The following is an 18,753-nucleotide window of genomic DNA, read 5'->3' as shown; positions in this document are numbered from 1 at the left end:
GAATCTTATTTTCTGGCAGACATCACAGTCCATCACTCCCACAGTGTTGTTACCCCTCCCACATCACTCCCACAGTGTTGTCACCCCTTCCACATTACTTCCACAGTGTTGTCACCCCTTCCACATTACTTCCACAGTGTTGTCGCCTCTCCCACATCACTCACACAGTGTTGTCACCCCTTCCACATCACTTCCACATTGTTGTTACCCCTCCCACATTACTCCCACAGTGTTGTCACCCTTCCCACATTACTCCCACAGTGTTGTCACCCCTCCCACATCACTCCCACAGTGTTGTCACCCCTCCCACATCACTCCCACAGTGTTTTCACCCCTCCCACATCACTCCCACAGTGTTGTCACCCCCTCCCACATCACTCCCACAGTGTTGTCACCCCTCCCACATCACTCCCACAGTGTTATCACCCCTCCCACATCACTCCCAGTGTTGTCACCCCTCCCACGTCACTCCCACAGTGTTGTCACCCCTCCCACATCACTCCCACAGTGTTGTCACCCCTCCTACAGTGGCTCCGGCTGGGTTACAAGTATCTTTGGCAGGTTAAATCCCCACCACCAGATGTAGACCAAACTAAATGTAAACTTTGCCAGATGGACTATTGTCACACCCTGCGTCATTATGTACTGGAGTGCGATAAAATTAAGGAATTAAGAGACAACTCACTTAGAAATGTTCAAGATGTGTATTTTATCCACAGTGGCATATTAGAAACCTTTCTGGAAAGTTGGTAGTAACCAGCGACTGCCAAGTGAGTGTACAACGGAAGCCTGTAATTGTTTTACATGATGGTAGGATTGCTGGTGTCTTTTGTCTCATACACGTGCAAGATTTCAGGTACGTCTTGCTACTTCTACTTGCACTTAGGTCACACTACACATACATGTACAAGCATATATATACACACCTCTCTGGGTTTTCTTCTATTTTCTTTCTAGTTCTTGTTCTTGTTTATTTCCTCTTATCTCCATGGGGAAGTGGAACAGAATTCTTCCTCCGTAAGCCATGTGTGTTGTAAGAGGTGACTAACATGCCAGGAGCAAGGGGTTAGTAACACCTTCTGTATATATTGCTAAATTTAAAGAAACGTTGTTTTTCTGTTTAGGTCGCCCTGCCTCGGTAGGATACGGCCGGCTTCTTGAAAGATATTTGCATTAATAACTCATTGCAACTAATCAGGTGTGGTTGGTTCATTGCCTATGTAGCTTGTTCATCTATCACAACTTTGGGGTCCAGTCCCAGGACCCATTATGTACCTCTGTAATCTTTTTGACTACCGCCCACAGGATGGGTATGGCGTCCATAATAAATATTACTCCCTGACTCCCTCCACAGCAACACACACTGAGAGTCCTCGTCTCCCGGGTCAACACTTCTTCATGTTGAAAAACCTGTTCCGTTGTTGCGCTGTTTAATATTGTGTGTGTGTGTGTGGTAGTTACAATGTCTGAATACCTGCAGTGTGTGGTGGTTACACTATTCAGTTTGATAGTTACAAGGTGGGAACACCACAGTGTGACTAGACTGCAAGGGACGGAGGGAGGATCTAAGGATGTTGAAAGAGACTGAAAAAAGAGTATTGGATTCAGGTTCAGTAACCCAGGACAACTCGGGTAAGATGTTACCTGTTTCCATTAATTCTTTGACCTCGCCCCTCCCCCAGAATGTGATCCACGGCGGTGGCTTAACCGTTGGTACCTACTTACTGATAGGTGGACAGTGACAGCAGGTATAAGGTAACACCCAGATACCTACTTAATGCTAAGTGAACAGAGGCAGCGTGTGTAAGGTAACATGCCCAACGTTCCCACTGTGGTGGTGGGAACGAACCAAGGACCTTCAGTTGGGAGTTGAAGGTGCTACCACTTGAACCTCGAGTCCCAGGAGTGAAGGAAGAAAAGTAGTGGGAGAACTGGAGGGATAGATGGAGGGTGGATAGATGGGTGGAGGATAGTTGGGAGGATGGAGTCTTGGTTGTGGAGGGAGGGACAATAATGCCTCTAGGAGGGTGAGAGTGCAGTGTACCGCTACACTCACCTCTGTACCGCCGGCTGCACCACACGCACCTCCACCGTCATGATACAGGCAAGTCACACTTAACATACACTGAACTCGCAATACAGTTTATATGCAGGATATTACAATGTAACACTTTCCTCAGACTGTGTATAACAGCCTCTGGTAACAAGAGCAAGTACCCGGGTTTAATCTTGTGGGTTACCTGGAGTGCATTCCTGATGTCACCGCCCCCACGACCTGATGCCAGATCAGGTTTCCAGGTTGCTAGCCTGATCTGTCAAGCTGTTGGTGCCCTCCGTCCCCGGTCCTACATGTACACCACAGTCAGGTGGATTAAATAAGTGGTTTGGAGAATTTGTGAAGTTCCTTCTTAAAGACAATCGAGTTTGATTATTCCCATACGTATGATGGGAGGGTTATGAAGAGTCGTGGACCTTTTACACTTAGTGACTTCTCTCTGTGTACTCATCACTCCCCTGCTTATCACTGGAGGTATCCTGCACCGTCTGCCAAGACTCTTGGGTTCATATTTAAAGATTTCTGGTGTGCAGAATTGTGACCAATCCCCCCAGCATCTTTCAGGTGTAGATTATCGTGCATCTTTCTCGCCTACGTTTCAAGGATTACAGTTCTAGGGACTTCAGTCACTCCTAGTAATTTAGTTGCTTGACAGAGTGTACGAGCTATGAAAATTCTCTGTACATTTATCCAGTTCTTTATTTTCTCCTGTTATAAAGGTCGCTGTTAATATACAGAGAACGAGTGACTTGAACAGTATCACTGGCTTGTCAACTGTTTTTTTTAAGTTCTACTTATCCAACTTATCAGTTTTCTCTCATTTGCGATAATACCATTGTTATGTTCCTTCAAGGTGAGATCTGACATTGTCACTCCCAGGTCTCTCACATTAGACTTACATCCTAATGAGTGATTTGAGTTTATATTTTACTCTAATCTTGTTTTTTGTTCACCCATCCTTTTGTATCACAGTAAGTGAAGTTTGTCCTCATTGACCATGATGATGATGTATGTGGTTCACTGGAAGAATTAACTGACATCAGCCTGGAGGCTCGCTGTCAGTGAATTACTGTCACACAGTGTTATGGTTTGTGTCCTTGACTGTCAAATATAAGACTGAGAAAGAGAAGTGGGGCGAGTACAGTGCCTTTGGGAATATAACTTCTCACTGTAGCAGCCCCTTGATTTCAATTATTCCTTTTGCACACATTTTGTGCCCAGTTATCCCATGGTCGCACTTATCAAATACTTTCGCAGGGTCAGTGTATTCTCTTTCTGCATTTTGCCTCTAGTGTAAGCAAGACTGTCGTAATGATTATTATTATTATAATCAAGGGGGAAGCGCTAAACCCGGAGGATTATACAGCGCCTGGGGGGGGGGATGTGGAAGGCATTCAGGCTTAATTCGGGGAACTGGAGCACATATCCAATTCCCTAAATCAAGAGCCCCTCACCAACATCAAGGAACCTTCCTTGAGGGGACTGTCGTAATGAACCATCAGTTGCAACAAGCAGGAGCGACTACTTAACCTGGGTTGTGTAACTGTTGCGACTGCGCGTGATTAGTAAAGTTACTTCTTAAAACCCTTTTAAGAATCTTGATGATGTGGGATGTCAGCTCTATGGATCTATAGTGAAGTTTTTTCAATTTGTTTACCGCCACCTTTCAGGAGGTGGGCATTATCAATGGCTTTTAATGACTATGGGATGACTTCAGTGTCCAGACTTCTTCGTGGAATATTTAAAGGGCACCTAAGTATCCCTATCTCTGATAACATGTTCATTTTTTCCACTATAATCTACGTTGTTCATAATTACTATCGCATTTGCTTTGTCTGAGATCAGGCCTCTACAACACTTTAGTGGTTCAGTAACAACCTGGCCTGGAGTCTACCTGGATCATGGACCCGCCGGAGATCAACGCCCTCGCGGCGGGTTCATGACCAGGCCTCCCGGTGAATCAGGGCCTGATTACTACTGGGTTCACGTAGTCCAACTTACGAACCACAGCCCGGCGGATCCGGCACTGACTTTAAGTATCTGTAGAGCTCCCTCTTCAAGGCAGCCAGGGGCCTATGGGTAATTCCCCTTATCTCTAGTAGGAGGCTGTTAAAAAGTTTTGGACCCCGGACATTTATTGTGCTTCTCTTAGTGTACTAATGGCGCCCCTAGTTTTCACTGGGATCATGTTGCACTGTCTGCCAAGCCAACGCTTGGCCTGGTGGTTAACGCTCTCGCTTCACACGGTGAGGGCCTGGGTTCGATTCCCAGCCAGAGTAGAAACATTGGACGTGTTTCTTTCCACCTGTTGTCTATGTTCCCCATCAGTAAAATGGGTACCTGGGTGTTAGTCGACTGGTGTGGGTCGCATCCTGGGACACTGACCTAAGGAGGCCTGGTCACAGACCGGGCCGCGGGGGCGTTGACCCCCGGAACTCTCTCCAGGTAAACGGTTCAGTATATATTGAAAACTAACATCTCTCAGGATGGCTTTCCTATACCCAGGATAAACTGAGCTGTCAAGATTTCTTCGTCACGACAGCCTTGACTCTGCTCTTCGACACATGATCTGCTCAGTAGTGTCTGTTCTATGGTGTAGACGCGACAAAACTGTCTATGGGCGTGGGTAGACTGTGACCAGAATAAACACGTTACTGCAGTCTACTTATAATCACGTCTACAAGTCTGAGTCGCTGTATAGCCCTTGTGGCTTAGCGCTTCTTTTTGATTATAATAATAATACAAGTCTGAGTGTCAGAAGGGTCACATTCTTGCTGAGCGTATATTTTATTTCGACTGACTAGTAATTCGCTCGTATCACTTGAGGGTCAGTCAGGGTTGATGCCAGTGCCCGGCCTACCCAACCCTCCCCATCCTTGACTCCTACACCAGAATTAAGAACTATACGTTAGTGTTATACTCGTTGCAGTCAATATAATTCTTGTTCTCCTATATCTCTGTCTTCCTCTTTTCCTTGCTGATCTTGTTCGATCCGAGGAAGGGGAAGAGAGGTCCTACTTTAGCTTGGGTCAGGTGCGTCCCTCACCAGAATCAAGGTACCTCCTGGTTACCTGGAGGTTATTCCGGGGATCAACGCCCCCGCGGCCGGTCCATGACCAGGCCTCCCGGTGAATCAGGGCCTGATCAACCAGGCTGTTACTGCTTGCCGCACGCAGTCCAACGTACGAGCCACAGCCCAGCTGATCCGGCACTGACTTTAGGTATCTGTCCAGCTCTCTTGAAGGCAGCCAGGGGTTTATTGGTAATTCCCCTAATGCTTGATGGGAGGCTGTTGAACAGTCTTGGGCCCCGGACACTTATGGTGTTTTCTCTTAGTGTACGAATGGCGCCCCTACTTTTAATTGGGGGCATTTTGCATCGGCTGCCCAGTCTTTTACTTTCGTAGGGAGTGATTTCTGTGTGCAGATTTGGGACCATTCCTTCCAGGATTTTCCAAGTGTAGATTATGATATATCTCTCCCTCCTGCGTTCCAACGAGTACAAGTCAAGTGCTTCCAAGCGTTCCCAGTAGTTAAGATGCTTGACAGAACTTATACATGCAGTAAAGGATCTCTGTACACTCTCTAGGTCTGCAATTTCACCTGCTTTGAATGGAGATGTTAATGTACTGCAGTATTCCAGCCTAGAGAGAACAAGTGATTTGAAAAGGATCATCATTGGCTTGGCATCTCTCGTTTTGAACGTTCTCATTATCCATCCTATCATTTTCTTTGCACTTGTGATCATGGCACTGTTGTGATCCTTGAAAGTGAGATCCTCAGTCATTACTACTCCCAGGTCCCTTACATTATTTTTCCGCTCTATTGTATGGCCAGAGTCTGTAGTATACTCTGTTCTAGTTATTATCTCCTCCAGTTTTCCATAACGGAGTAGTTGGAATTTGTCCTCATTGAACATCATAATGTTTACCGTTGCCCACTGGAAAACTTTGTTTATATCTTCTTGGAGGTTAACCGCGTCCTCAGCAGATGACAGCCTCATGCAGATCCTAGTATCATCCGCAAAGGATGATACGGTGCTGTGATGTATATCTCTGTCTATGTCTGATATGAGGATGAGGAATAAGATGGGGGCGAGTACTGTGCCTTGTGGAACAGAGCTCTTCACTATGGCAGCCTCCGATTTAACTCTGTTGACCACTACTCTTTGTGTTCGATTTGTTAGGAAGTTGTTAGGTAAGACTTACCTAACAACCTGTCTTACCTAACAACCTGTCGGTATTTTATACCATTTGATTGTTAGGAAGTTGAAGATCCATCTCCCCACTTTCCCAGTTATTCCTTTAGCACGTATTTTATGGGCTATTACGCCATGATCGCATTTGTCAAACGCTTTTGCAAAGTCTGTGTATATTACATCTGCATTCTGATTTTCTTCCAGTGCATCCAAGGCCATATCATAGTGATCCAGTAGTTGTAAGAGGCAGGAGCGACCTGCCCTGAACCCATGTTGCCCTGGAATGTGCAGATTTTGGGAATCCAGGTGATTTGGAAACCTGCTTCTTAGCACTCTTTCAAAAATTTTTATGATGTGGGACGTCAGAGCTATTGGTCTATAGTTCTTAGCTAATGCTTTGCTGCCACCTTTATGGAGTGGGGCTATATCCGTTGTTTTAAGTGACTGTGGAATTTCACCCATGTCCAAGCTCCTCCTCCTAGATTCTCTCCAGATTATTACCAGAGAGTTGCTGTTACTGTCTCCAGAGACTGTCACCAGTCAGTAACTCCAGGCCGCTACACTCTCTAGAATATTGGATCAAATACCTTACGGAGGATCAAGTTTGCGATTACAACTTTAATTTTTTTTTTCAGCGCTGTACTCCCTTACAGGTTTAGCGCTTGATTTTATAATAATAGATATTAAACCGCCTCACACACAGTCTCAGTGGCTCAGTACCCGGCCGGGTGGAAACACTGGGCTGTCACTGTTCACTTAGCAGTAAGTAGTACGTTACCTGGGTGTTAGTGGACTGGTGTGGGTCACATCCTGGGTGTTAGTGGACTGGTGTGGGTCACATCCTGGGTGTTAGTGGACTGGTGTGGGTCACATCCTGGGTGTTAGTGGACTGGTGTGTGGGTCACATCCTGGGTGTTAGTGGACTGGTGTGGGTCACATCCTGGGTGTTAGTGGACTGGTGTGGGTCACATCCTGGGTGTTAGTGGACTGATGTGTGGGTCACATCCTGGGTGTTAGTGGACTGGTGTGGGTCACATCCTGGGTGTTAGTGGACTGGTGTGGGTCACATCCTGGGTGTTAGTGGACTGGTGTGGGTCACATCCTGGGTGTTAGTGGACTGGTGTGTGGGTCACATCCTGGGTGTTAGTGGACTGATGTGGGTCACATCCTGGGTGTTAGTGGACTGGTGTGGGTCACATCCTGGGTGTTAGTGGACTGGTGTGGGTCACATCCTGGGTGTTAGTGGACTGGTGTGGGTCACATCCTGGGTGTTAGTGGACTGGTGTGGGTCACATCCTGGGTGTTAGTGGACTGGTGTGTGGGTCACATCCTGGGTGTTAGTGGACTGGTGTGTGGGTCACATCCTGGGTGTTAGTGGACTGGTGTGGGTCACATCCTGGGTGTTAGTGGACTGGTGTGGGTCACATCCTGGGTGTTAGTGGACTGGTGTGTGGGTCACATCCTGGGTGTTAGTGGACTGGTGTGGGTCACATCCTGGGTGTTAGTGGACTGGTGTGTGGGTCACATCCTGGGTGTTAGTGGACTGGTGTGTGGGTCACATCCTGGGTGTTAGTGGACTGGTGTGGGTCACATCCTGGGTGTTAGTGGACTGGTGTGGGTCACATCCTGCGAGACAAAAATAAAGGACCACAATGGTAATAAGACCTTGATAACATACTGACTTTCCTTGATTATCCTGGGTTATCCTGGGTGACTAACACTACCTACCCTGGGTTATCCTGGCTGGCTAACATTCCCTACCCTGGGTTATCCTGGCTGGCTAACATTCCCTACCCTGGGTTATCCTGTGTGACTAACACTCCCTACCCTGGGTTATCCTGGGTGACTAACACTCCCTACCCTGGGTTATCCTGGGTGGCTAACACTCCCTACCCTGGGTTATCCTGTGTGACTAACACTACCTACCCTGGCTTATCCTGTGTGACTAACACTCCCTACCCTGGGTTATCCTGTGTGACTAACACTACCTACCCTGGGTTATCCTGACTGGCTAACATTCCCTACCCTGGGTTATCCTGGGTGACTAACACTACCTACCCTGGGTTATCCTGGCTGGCTAACATTCCCTACCCTGGGTTATCCTGGGTGGCTAACACTACCTACCCTGGGTTATCCTGACTGGCTAACATTCCCTACCCTGGGTTATCCTGGTTGGCTAACATTCCCTACCCTGGGTTATCCTGGCTGGCTAACATTCCCTACCCTGAGTTATCCTGGCTGGCTAACACTACCTACCCTGGGTTTTCCTGGCTGGCTAACATTCCCTACCCTGGGTTATCCTGGCTGGCTAACACTACCTACCCTGGGTTTTCCTGGCTGGCTAACATTCCCTACCCTGGGTTTTCCTGGCTGGCTAACATTCCCTACCCTGAGTTATCCTGGGTGACTAACACTACCTACCCTGGGTTTTCCTGGCTGGCTAACATTCCCTACCCTGGGTTATCCTGGCTGGCTAACATTCCCAACCCTGGGTTATCCTGCCTGGCTAACATTCCCTACCTTGGGTTATCCTGGGTGACTAACACTACCTACCCTGGGTTATCCTGGGTGACTAACACTACCTACCCCTGGGTTATCCTGGGTGACTATCACTACCTACCCTGGGTTATCCTGGTTGACTAACACTACCTACCCTGGGTTATCCTGGGTGACTAATATTACCTACCTTTGGTTATCCTGGGTGACTAACACTACCTACCCTGGGTTATCCTGGGTGACTAATATTACCTACCTTTGGTTATCCTGGGTGACTAATACTACCTACCTTGGGTTACCCTGGGTGACTAACACTACCTACCCTGGGTTATCCTGGGTGGCTAACACTCCCTACCCTGGGTTATCCTGTGTGACTAACACTACCTACCCTGGGTTATCCTGGGTGACTATCACTACCTACCCTGGGTTATCCTGGGTGACTATCACTACCTACCCTGGGTTATCCTGGGTGACTATCACTACCTACCCTGGGTTATCCTGGGTGACTATCACTACCTACCCTGGGTTATCCTGGGTGACTATCACTACCTACCCTGGGTTATCCTGGGTGACTAATACTACCTACCCTGGGTTATCCTGGGTGACTAATACTACCTAACTTGGGTTATCCTGGGTGGCTAACACTCCATACCCTGGGTTATCCCGGGTAACTAACACTCCCTACCCTGTTTACCTGGAGTTTACCTGGAGAGAGTTTCGGGGGTCAATGCCCCCGCGGCCCGGTCTGTGACCAGGCCTCCTGGTGGATCAGAGCCTGATCAACCAGGCTGTTGCTGCTGGCTGCACGCAAACCAACGTACGAGCCACAGCCCGGCTGATCAGGAACTGACTTTAGGTGCTTGTCCAGTGCCAGCTTGAAGACTGCCAGGGGTCTGTTGGTAATCCCCCTTATGTGTGCTGGGAGGCAGTTGAACAGTCTCGGGCCCCTGACACTTATTGTATGGTCTCTTAACGTGCTAGTGACACCCCTGCTTTTCATTGGGGGGATGGTGCATCGTCTGCCAAGTCTTTTGCTTTCGTAGTGAGTGAGTGGAGAAATTTTCTCCAGGAGGGGGGTATCAGCCCCCTTCAGCCCATTTCAGCCCCTTTCAGACCCTTTCAGCCCTGAGGGGCCCAGCCCTCTAGGAATTTTTATTGACCTAAGAAAAGCTTTTGACACAGTAGACCACGGCATCCTACTCCACAAACTTGACCATTATGGTATAAGAGGCCATGCGCTTGCATATTTCAAATCTTACCTTACTAATAGGTATCAGTATGTTACCATTAAAGACACAGCATCAACAACACAGCCACTTGATACTGGAGTTCCGCAGGGAAGTGTCCTTGGTCCCCTACTCTTCCTCATATACATCAATGATCTTCCAAACGTATCCCAACACCTGAACCCCATTCTCTTTGCTGACGACACGACTTATGTCATCTCTCACCCTAATCTTGCCACACTCAACACCATTGTTAACGAGGAGCTGATCAAAATATCGACTTGGATGACAGCCAATAAACTTACGCTTAACACTGACAAAACCTACTATATTATGTTTGGTAGCAGAGCAGGAGATGCGCAAATTAACATTAAGATCGGCCCGGTGGCCTGGTGGCTAAAGCTCCCGCTTCACACACGGAGGGCCCGGGTTCGATTCCCGGCGGGTGGAAACATTTCGACACGTTTCCTTACACCTGTTGTCCTGTTCACCTAGCAGCAAATAGGTACCTGGGTGTTAGTCGACTGGTGTGGGTCGCATCCTGGGGGACAAGATTAAGGACCCCAATGGAAATAAGTTAGACAGTCCTCGATGACGCACTGACTTTCTTGGGTTATCCTGGGTGGCTAACCCTCCAGGGATTAAAAATCCGAACGAAATCTTATCTTATCTTATCTTAACACTCTAATTACCAGGCATAATGAGGGCAAATTCCTAGGCCTATACCTCGACAACAACCTGAACTTCAGCACCCATATCCAACACATAACCAAAAAAGTATCCAAAACGGTTGGGATCCTCTCCAAGATACGATACTACGTGCCGCAAAATGCCCTTCTCACACTATACCACTCACTTATATATCCATACCTCACCTATGCTATCTGTGCTTGGGGTTCAACTGCAGCAACACACCTAAAGCCAATAATAACCCAACAAAAAGCCGCGGTAAGAATAATCACTAAATCCCATCCCTGGCAACACCCCCCCCCATCCCCACTCTTCATAGATTTAAACTTACTCCCAGTTCAGTACATCCACACTTACTACTGTGCAATCTACATCTACAGGACCTTAAATTCCAATATTAATCTTGACCTAAAACGCTTTTTTGATAGTTGTGACAGAACTCACAGGCACAACACCAGACACAAACATCTCTATGACATTCCCCGTGTCCGACTAAACCTTTACAAAAATTCAGTGTATGTCAAAGGCCTTAAAATCTGGAACACCCTACCTGAAAATTCCAAAACTGCAGACACATTCATCACCTTCAAAACTACCATTAGAAAACATCTTATCTCCCTGATACACCCCGTCAACTAACTACACGAATACCACCTGGTGGTTCACACTTACAATCACTCACTCATTTGACCATAAACAGAAATATCAATCTCAATCTTAAAATAATGAATCTTAACTAGTCAAAAGTTGACCTGTGATACTCCAATACTGAAACTATGTATAGTGCCAAAACAAAAGCATTTACATTGCTAAACTCACAACTAGTATTTAGTCACTTAGCCATAATACCAACTTACCTCATAATTCTGTAACATTTTAAACCTAAGATTTAACATAAGTCTGCCCGAAATGCCTAGCCATGCTAGGCGTTCTAGTGGTACACTCTGTAATTATTATTTTACTACATGTAAACCACACAATAACCAAATTCTGTAAACTCAGCATTGTAATCCTTATAGAGAATAAAGTTTGAATTTGAAAAGGGGCAAATATCTTGTTTACTGCTACAGCGAGTAATTGATCCCAGATGCAGTACCAGTATACGACCTGTGGTCAAGCGACCGCCGCTCCTTGCAGTCCAGTGTTGCAAAGTGTATTTTAATAAGAGACAGTACATCTCTTACCTTAGCAGGACAAGTAAGGAAAATCCTGCTCCCACTTTATTACCATAGTAAAGATAATGGACATTGTTGTCTATGCTTAAGACAGCAAGATTTAAACATTCTGCTTTGCTTCATCGAGGAAGTGGCAAGGAAGCAAAGGTACTATGTCAGCTTTTCCTTTGTGCTGGGGGCAGTAACGGGGTGGGGCACTGTGGCGTCTTCAGATTACTTTTGACTCTACTGAGAGTGACACTGACGCCAGGATAACCAACAAAGAACGATCTGTGCGTTAGTGTGAACAAAGTGTCTCCCAAAACACAATAAACACTTAAGAGAAGTGTGATCAGCTTCTTTAGTGATAAGATTGTGAACAATAAAGACAAATCTTGTGGAACATAGTGTACCAGTGTGCGTATTCCTAGACCATGGAAGACGTGGACATCCAAGGACACTTCAGCTTCTATCAAGTCACCGATACTTGTCGAAGGTGTAAAGAACACCATAGCTCACGCTACAAGAGCAAGGTAGGTTACGAATTTCTTGTAGTACGGGGGACTGCGCAGTTCTTGAGTCGCAAGGAGTTTGTAATCAACCTATAGTTGGCAGTTAGGTGCGGACTTTTGAGTCCACACAAGTAAGTTTGTCAGCCATCAGTGAATGAAATATGCTGACATAACACCCCCTAGGGGTAATTTATAATCTTACAAATTATAACTCATTACAGCCCGTTGAGAGATGACTTTGACAGCTTCTCAAGACCTCGTCTGCAGGGGCGGCTGTGCAGGTGATGAGCTGTCTTTCTAAGTTAAGTTTCCCTATATTTAAACTTAGCTGGTAATCCCATTTCTCAACATTTTGCTTGGCTCGTAGGTTATTTGTACACTGTAGTACAACATATTTGGACCACAGTGTGGCCTTTATCCAGTTTGAAGGACCAAAATGTTGAGAAATGGGATTACCAGCTAAGTTTAAATATAGGGAAACTTAACTTAGAAAGACAGCTCATCGCCTGCACAGCCGCCCCTGCAGACGAGGTCTTGAGAAGCTGTCGAAGTCATCTCTCAATGGGCTGTAATGAGTTATAATTTGTAAGATTATAAATTACCCCTAGGGGATATTATGTCAGCATATTTCATTCACTGATGGCTGACAAACTTACTTGTGTGGACTCAAAAGTCCGCACCTAACTGCCGACTATAGGTTGATTACAAACTCCTTGCGACTCAAGAACTGTGCAGTCCCCCGTACTACAAGAAATTCGTAACCTACCTTGCTCTTGTAGCGTGAGCTATGGTGTTCTTCACACCTTCGACAGATATCGGTGACTTGATAGAAGCTGAAGTGTCCTTGGATGTCCACATCTTCCATAGTCTAGGAATATGTTCCACAAGATTTGTCTTTATTGTTCACAATCTTATCACTAAAGAAGCTGATCACATTTCTCTTAAGTGTTTATTGTGTTTTATGAGACACTTTGTTCACACTAACGCACAGATCGTTCTTTGTTGGTTATCCTGGCGTCAGTGTCACTCTCAGTAGAGTCAAAAGTAATCTGCAGACGCCACAGCGCCCTACGCCGTTACTGCCCCCAGCACAAAGGAAAAGCTGACATAGTACCTTTGCTTCCTTGCCACTTCCTCGATGAAGCAAAGCAGAATGTTTGATTCTTGCTGTCTTAAGCATAGACAACAATGTCCACTATCTTTACTATGGTAATAAAGTGGGAGCAGGATTTTCCTTACTTGTCCTGCTAAGGTAAGAGATGTACTGTCTCTTATTAAAATACACTTTGCAACACTGGACTGCAAGGAGCGGCGGTCGCTTGACCACAGGTCGTATACTGGTACTGCATCTGGGATCAATTACTTGCTGTAGCAGTAAACAAGATATTTGCCCCTTCTGAGAGGGCTGGGCCCCTCAGGGCTGAAAGGGGCTGAAAGGGGCTGAAGGGGGCTGATACCCCCCTCCTGGAGAAAATTTCTCCACACCCTGGGTTATCCCAGGTAACTAACACTCCCTACCCTGGGTTATCCCAGGTAACTAACATTCCCTACCCTGGGTTATCCTGGGTGGCTAACATTCCCTACCCTGGGTTATCCCAGGTAACTAACATTCCCTACCCTGGGTTATCCCAGGTAACTAACACTCCCTACCCTGGGTTATCCCGGGTAACTAACATTCCCTACCCTGGGTTATCCCGGGTAACTAACATTCCCGGGTAACTAACAAATCTTAGCACAACATTTAGTAACATGACGTCTGGATTATGACAAACCAAGACAATAATGGCGTCTGATGAGCCGGCCAGAATATTATAACAAATTTGCTTGTCATCTGTAAAGCTTTGATTCACTTTGAGTTATTGAGATCATTTCTTGGTAACATGTATAATAATGGCCTAAGTTGTTATCAGAGTTGTTGTTGTTGGTCCAGTGGTCCCTGGAGGACTGTCTTCCAGCATGGTATCAAACCTACACGACGCTCGGCGCTTCAGGGAGGTTGTAACACCTCATAACGGTGGCCCGGTGGCCTGGTGGCTAAAGCTCCCGCTTCACACACGGAGGGCCCGGGTTCGATTCCCGGCGGGTGGAAACATTTCGACACGTTTCCTTACACCTGTTGTCCTGTTCACCTAGCAGCAAATAGGTACCTGGGTGTTAGTCGACTGGTGTGGGTCGCATCCTGGGGGACAAGATTAAAGACCCCAATGGAAATAAGTTAGACAGTCCTCGATGACGCACTGACTTTCTTGGGTTATCCTGGGTGGATAACCCTCCGGGGTTAAAAATCCGAACGAAAACTTATACATTAATGAACCTTCCTTGATCAGTGTCAAAGATCCCAGTGAAACAAAGCCACTTTGACTTATTTCCATATATTATAATTGTGGTTATGTGAACCTGTGCTTGAACCCTCCACTAGTGACTTGTGATCGTCTTTGTGTCGTATTAAATCGTAAGTCACCTTCCTAGTTTACTGATTAACAAACATTTTGAGAGTGATGGTTCATTGTTGTCTTCCAGGATATTAGATAAGATCTTATTCTCCTCACATTATTGTCACATGACCTTCATTATTCTTAGTTCGATTTCTTTTGTTTTTTTTTTGTACGTAAAGAAGCACCTTTCCATTGTAATGTGACCAAGTTTCAATAAGATAGCTCAAAAAACAATTGAGAAAAAAAATATTTATTAATAATCATACATACTGCAAGGTACCGTCGATGTGGGACTTGGAGAAGCTGTGTTGACATTATCTACGTATAAAACAATGTTAAATACTATTTATCATGGTTATCTTTACTGTAATTTATCCTTTCTTCATTCTTAAAAAAATAAAGTTTCTATGGTTTTGACATTAAGCCAAATATCTGACTTTTGCCCTCACAAAAATCAAAAACAAATCTTTCCTTTATGTTGTCTGTGAATTTCATTACATTCCTGCTATTATTAACGACAGTACGTCAATATATATGTGAATAACTTACTTCCCAGATAATCCGCGAAACAGCCGGCCTACCGATTTTTTTTTTTTTCCGAGAAAATAGCATTTTTCTCAGGTTTATACTGTATTACGAGTGTATATCATAGTTACTCATATCCGTTTTCTTTAATATAAGGAGGTGACAGAAGGAGAATGGAAGCCCATCCCTAACTATGGGAATGTTATATTCCCGTGGGAACGCTGGAGGAATATGCCATATATTATTCATTCTGGAGTATTTACCATATTTCTTTGTTATTTATATTGTTTATTATGTCATATTAGATCAATTGTGATAGATAAATAAGCCGTAGAAGCTATAATAGCGTTATTTTGAAGCCATCCCGAGACGAATTTTCCATGACGTCAGCAAAATTTTCCAAGGAGGTTCCTGATTGGCTGTAAGTCTATATATAAGTCCCGCCCACTGTATTATGATGCCAAATCGTCAATTATTATCTTAGAAAGAATAATACAATAAATACACGAAAAAAAATCAGAAAAAAAATGAAAATTGAGGACAGGTGAGCAGACCTGCCGCGGGTGTTGACGTCACCCTAGGTGTTTTAAAATGACCATAATTCCTTGTAGGAATATCGAAGAACAATGATTCTGGCACCATTGTGTTGCCAGAGAGTTAAGCTATTTTTATATATGATTAACTCAATTTGTAAATTTTTCGACAAAATTTTTTGTTCCGGCTAAGCCCGCTCTGTTTACCTCTTTATTCTGCTCACATTATTGTCACTAAGTTGGCCAACAACAACAGTGTTCACACTTATTAAACACTTCCTGCACTCTATGACAAAAGTGACAGTTTTATTAGTAAAAGTCACACTTTATTATTTTTTATATTTATTGTTGGGATTTGCACACAGTATTTGTAATCTTTATTTTATGAGGAGCATAAATGGTGAACAATAACGAGGTACAACGACAAGCAATAACGAGGTACAACGACAAACAATAACGAGGTACAACGACAAGTAATAACGAGGTACAACGACAAGTAATAACGAGGTACAACGACAAACAATAACGAGGTACAACGACAAGCAATAACGAGGTACAACGACAAACAATAACGAGGTACAACGACAAGTAATAACGAGGTACAACGACAAGCAATAACGAGGTACAACGACAAGCAATAACGAGGTACAACGGCAAGCAATAACGAGGTACAACGACAAGTAATAACGAGGTACAACGACAAACAATAACGAGGTACAACGACAAGCAATAACGAGGTACAACGACAAGTAATAACGAGGTACAACGACAAACAATAACGAGGTACAACGACAAGCAATAACGAGGTACAACGACAAGCAATAACGAGGTACAACGACAAGCAATAACGAGGTACAACGACAAGCAATAACGAGGTACAACGACAAGCAATAACGAGGTACAACGGCAAGCAATAACGAGGTACAACGACAAGTAATAACGAGGTACAACGACAAACAATAACGAGGTACAACGACAAGCAATAACGAGGTACAACGACAAACAATAACGAGGTACAACGACAAGTAATAACGAGGTACAACGACAAGCAATAACGAGGTACAACGACAAGCAATAACGAGGTACAACGGCAAGCAATAACGAGGTACAACGACAAGTAATAACGAGGTACAACGACAAACAATAACGAGGTACAACGACAAGCAATAACGAGGTACAACGACAAGTAATAACGAGGTACAACGACAAACAATAACGAGGTACAACGACAAGCAATAACGAGGTACAACGACAAGTAATAACGAGGTACAACGACAAGCAATAACGAGGTACAACGACAAGAAATAACGAGGTACAACGACAAACAATAACGAGGTACAACGACAAACAATAACGAGGTACAACGACAAACAATAACGAGGTACAACGACAAACAATAACGAGGTACAACGACAAACAATAACGAGGTACAACGACAAGAAATAACGAGGTACAACGACAAACAATAACGAGGTACAACGACAAACAATAACGAGGTACAACGACAAACAATAACGAGGTACAACGACAAACAATAACGAGGTACAACGACAAACAATAACGAGGTACAACGACAAACAATAACGAGGTACAACGACAAACAATAACGAGGTACAACGACAAACAATAACGAGGTACAACGACAAACAATAACGAGGTACAACGACAAACAATAACGAGGTACAACGACAAACAATAACGAGGTACATCGACAAACAATAACGAGGTACAACGACAAACAATAACGAGGTACAACGACAAACAATAACGAGGTACAACGGCAAGCAATAACGAGGTACAACGACAAGTAATAACGAGGTACAACGACAAACAATAGCGAGGTACAACGACAAGCAATAACGAGGTACAACGACAAGTAATAACGAGGTACAACGACAAACAATAACGAGGTACAACGACAAGCAATAACGAGGTACAACGACAAGTAATAACGAGGTACAACGACAAGCAATAACGAGGTACAACGACAAGAAATAACGAGGTACAACGACAAACAATAACGAGGTACAACGACAAACAATAACGAGGTACAACGACAAACAATAACGAGGTACAACGACAAACAATAACGAGGTACAACGACAAACAATAACGAGGTACAACGACAAGAAATAACGAGGTACAACGACAAACAATAACGAGGTACAACGACAAACAATAACGAGGTACAACGACAAACAATAACGAGGTACAACGACAAACAATAACGAGGTACAACGACAAACAATAACGAGGTACAACGACAAACAATAACGAGGTACAACGACAAACAATAACGAGGTACAACGACAAACAATAACGAGGTACAACGACAAACAATAACGAGGTACAACGACAAACAATAACGAGGTACAACGACAAGTAATAACGAGGTACAACGACAAGCAATAACGAGGTACAACGACAAGTTTATTTTTTATTTTTTACTTTCATTTTGCTGTCAGATCTTCATCAAAAGTCCCGTCATATATTGCGTCAGTCATATATTGCGTCAGTCATATATTGCGTCAGTCATATATTGCGTCAGTCATATATTGCGTCAGTCATATATTGCATCAGTTATATATTGCGTCAGTCATATATAAGAGAGAGATAAGATTTCGTTCGGATTTTTAACCCCGGAGGGTTAGCCACCCAGGATAACCCAAGAAAGTCAGTGCGTCATCGAGGACTGTCTAACTTATTTCCATTGGGGTCCTTAATCTTGTCCCCCAGGATGCGACCCACACCAGTCGACTAACACTCAGGTACCTATTTGCTGCTAGGTGAACAGGACAACAGGTGTAAGGAAACGTGTCGAAATGTTTCCACCCGCCGGGAATCGAACCCGGGCCCTCCGTGTGTGAAGCGGGAGCTTTAGCCACCAGGCTAAAGTCATATATTGCGTCAGTCATATATTGCGTCAGTC

At 44.7% G+C, this 18,753-nt stretch overlaps 1 protein-coding gene across 1 annotated transcript in view; it reads left to right on the top strand.

The window, feature by feature from the left end:
* Positions 1-1,965: 1,965 nt before the first annotated feature.
* The window catches only part of LOC128685835 (uncharacterized), a 74,395-nt gene continuing 57,607 nt past the window's right edge, over positions 1,966-18,753 (top strand). Inside the window, exon 1 of the mRNA XM_070079749.1 lies at positions 1,966-2,104. Within this exon, the coding sequence (XP_069935850.1) occupies positions 2,096-2,104 (9 nt within the window). The 5' untranslated portion in view covers positions 1,966-2,095. The remainder of the gene's footprint in view (positions 2,105-18,753) is intronic.

Source organism: Cherax quadricarinatus, unplaced genomic scaffold (assembly GCF_038502225.1).
Source record: "Cherax quadricarinatus isolate ZL_2023a unplaced genomic scaffold, ASM3850222v1 Contig12, whole genome shotgun sequence".
NCBI classification, from domain to species: Eukaryota; Metazoa; Arthropoda; class Malacostraca; order Decapoda; family Parastacidae; genus Cherax; species Cherax quadricarinatus.
The sequence above is the reverse complement of the archived record's forward strand: the minus strand, read 5'-3'. Positions and strand labels throughout refer to the sequence as shown.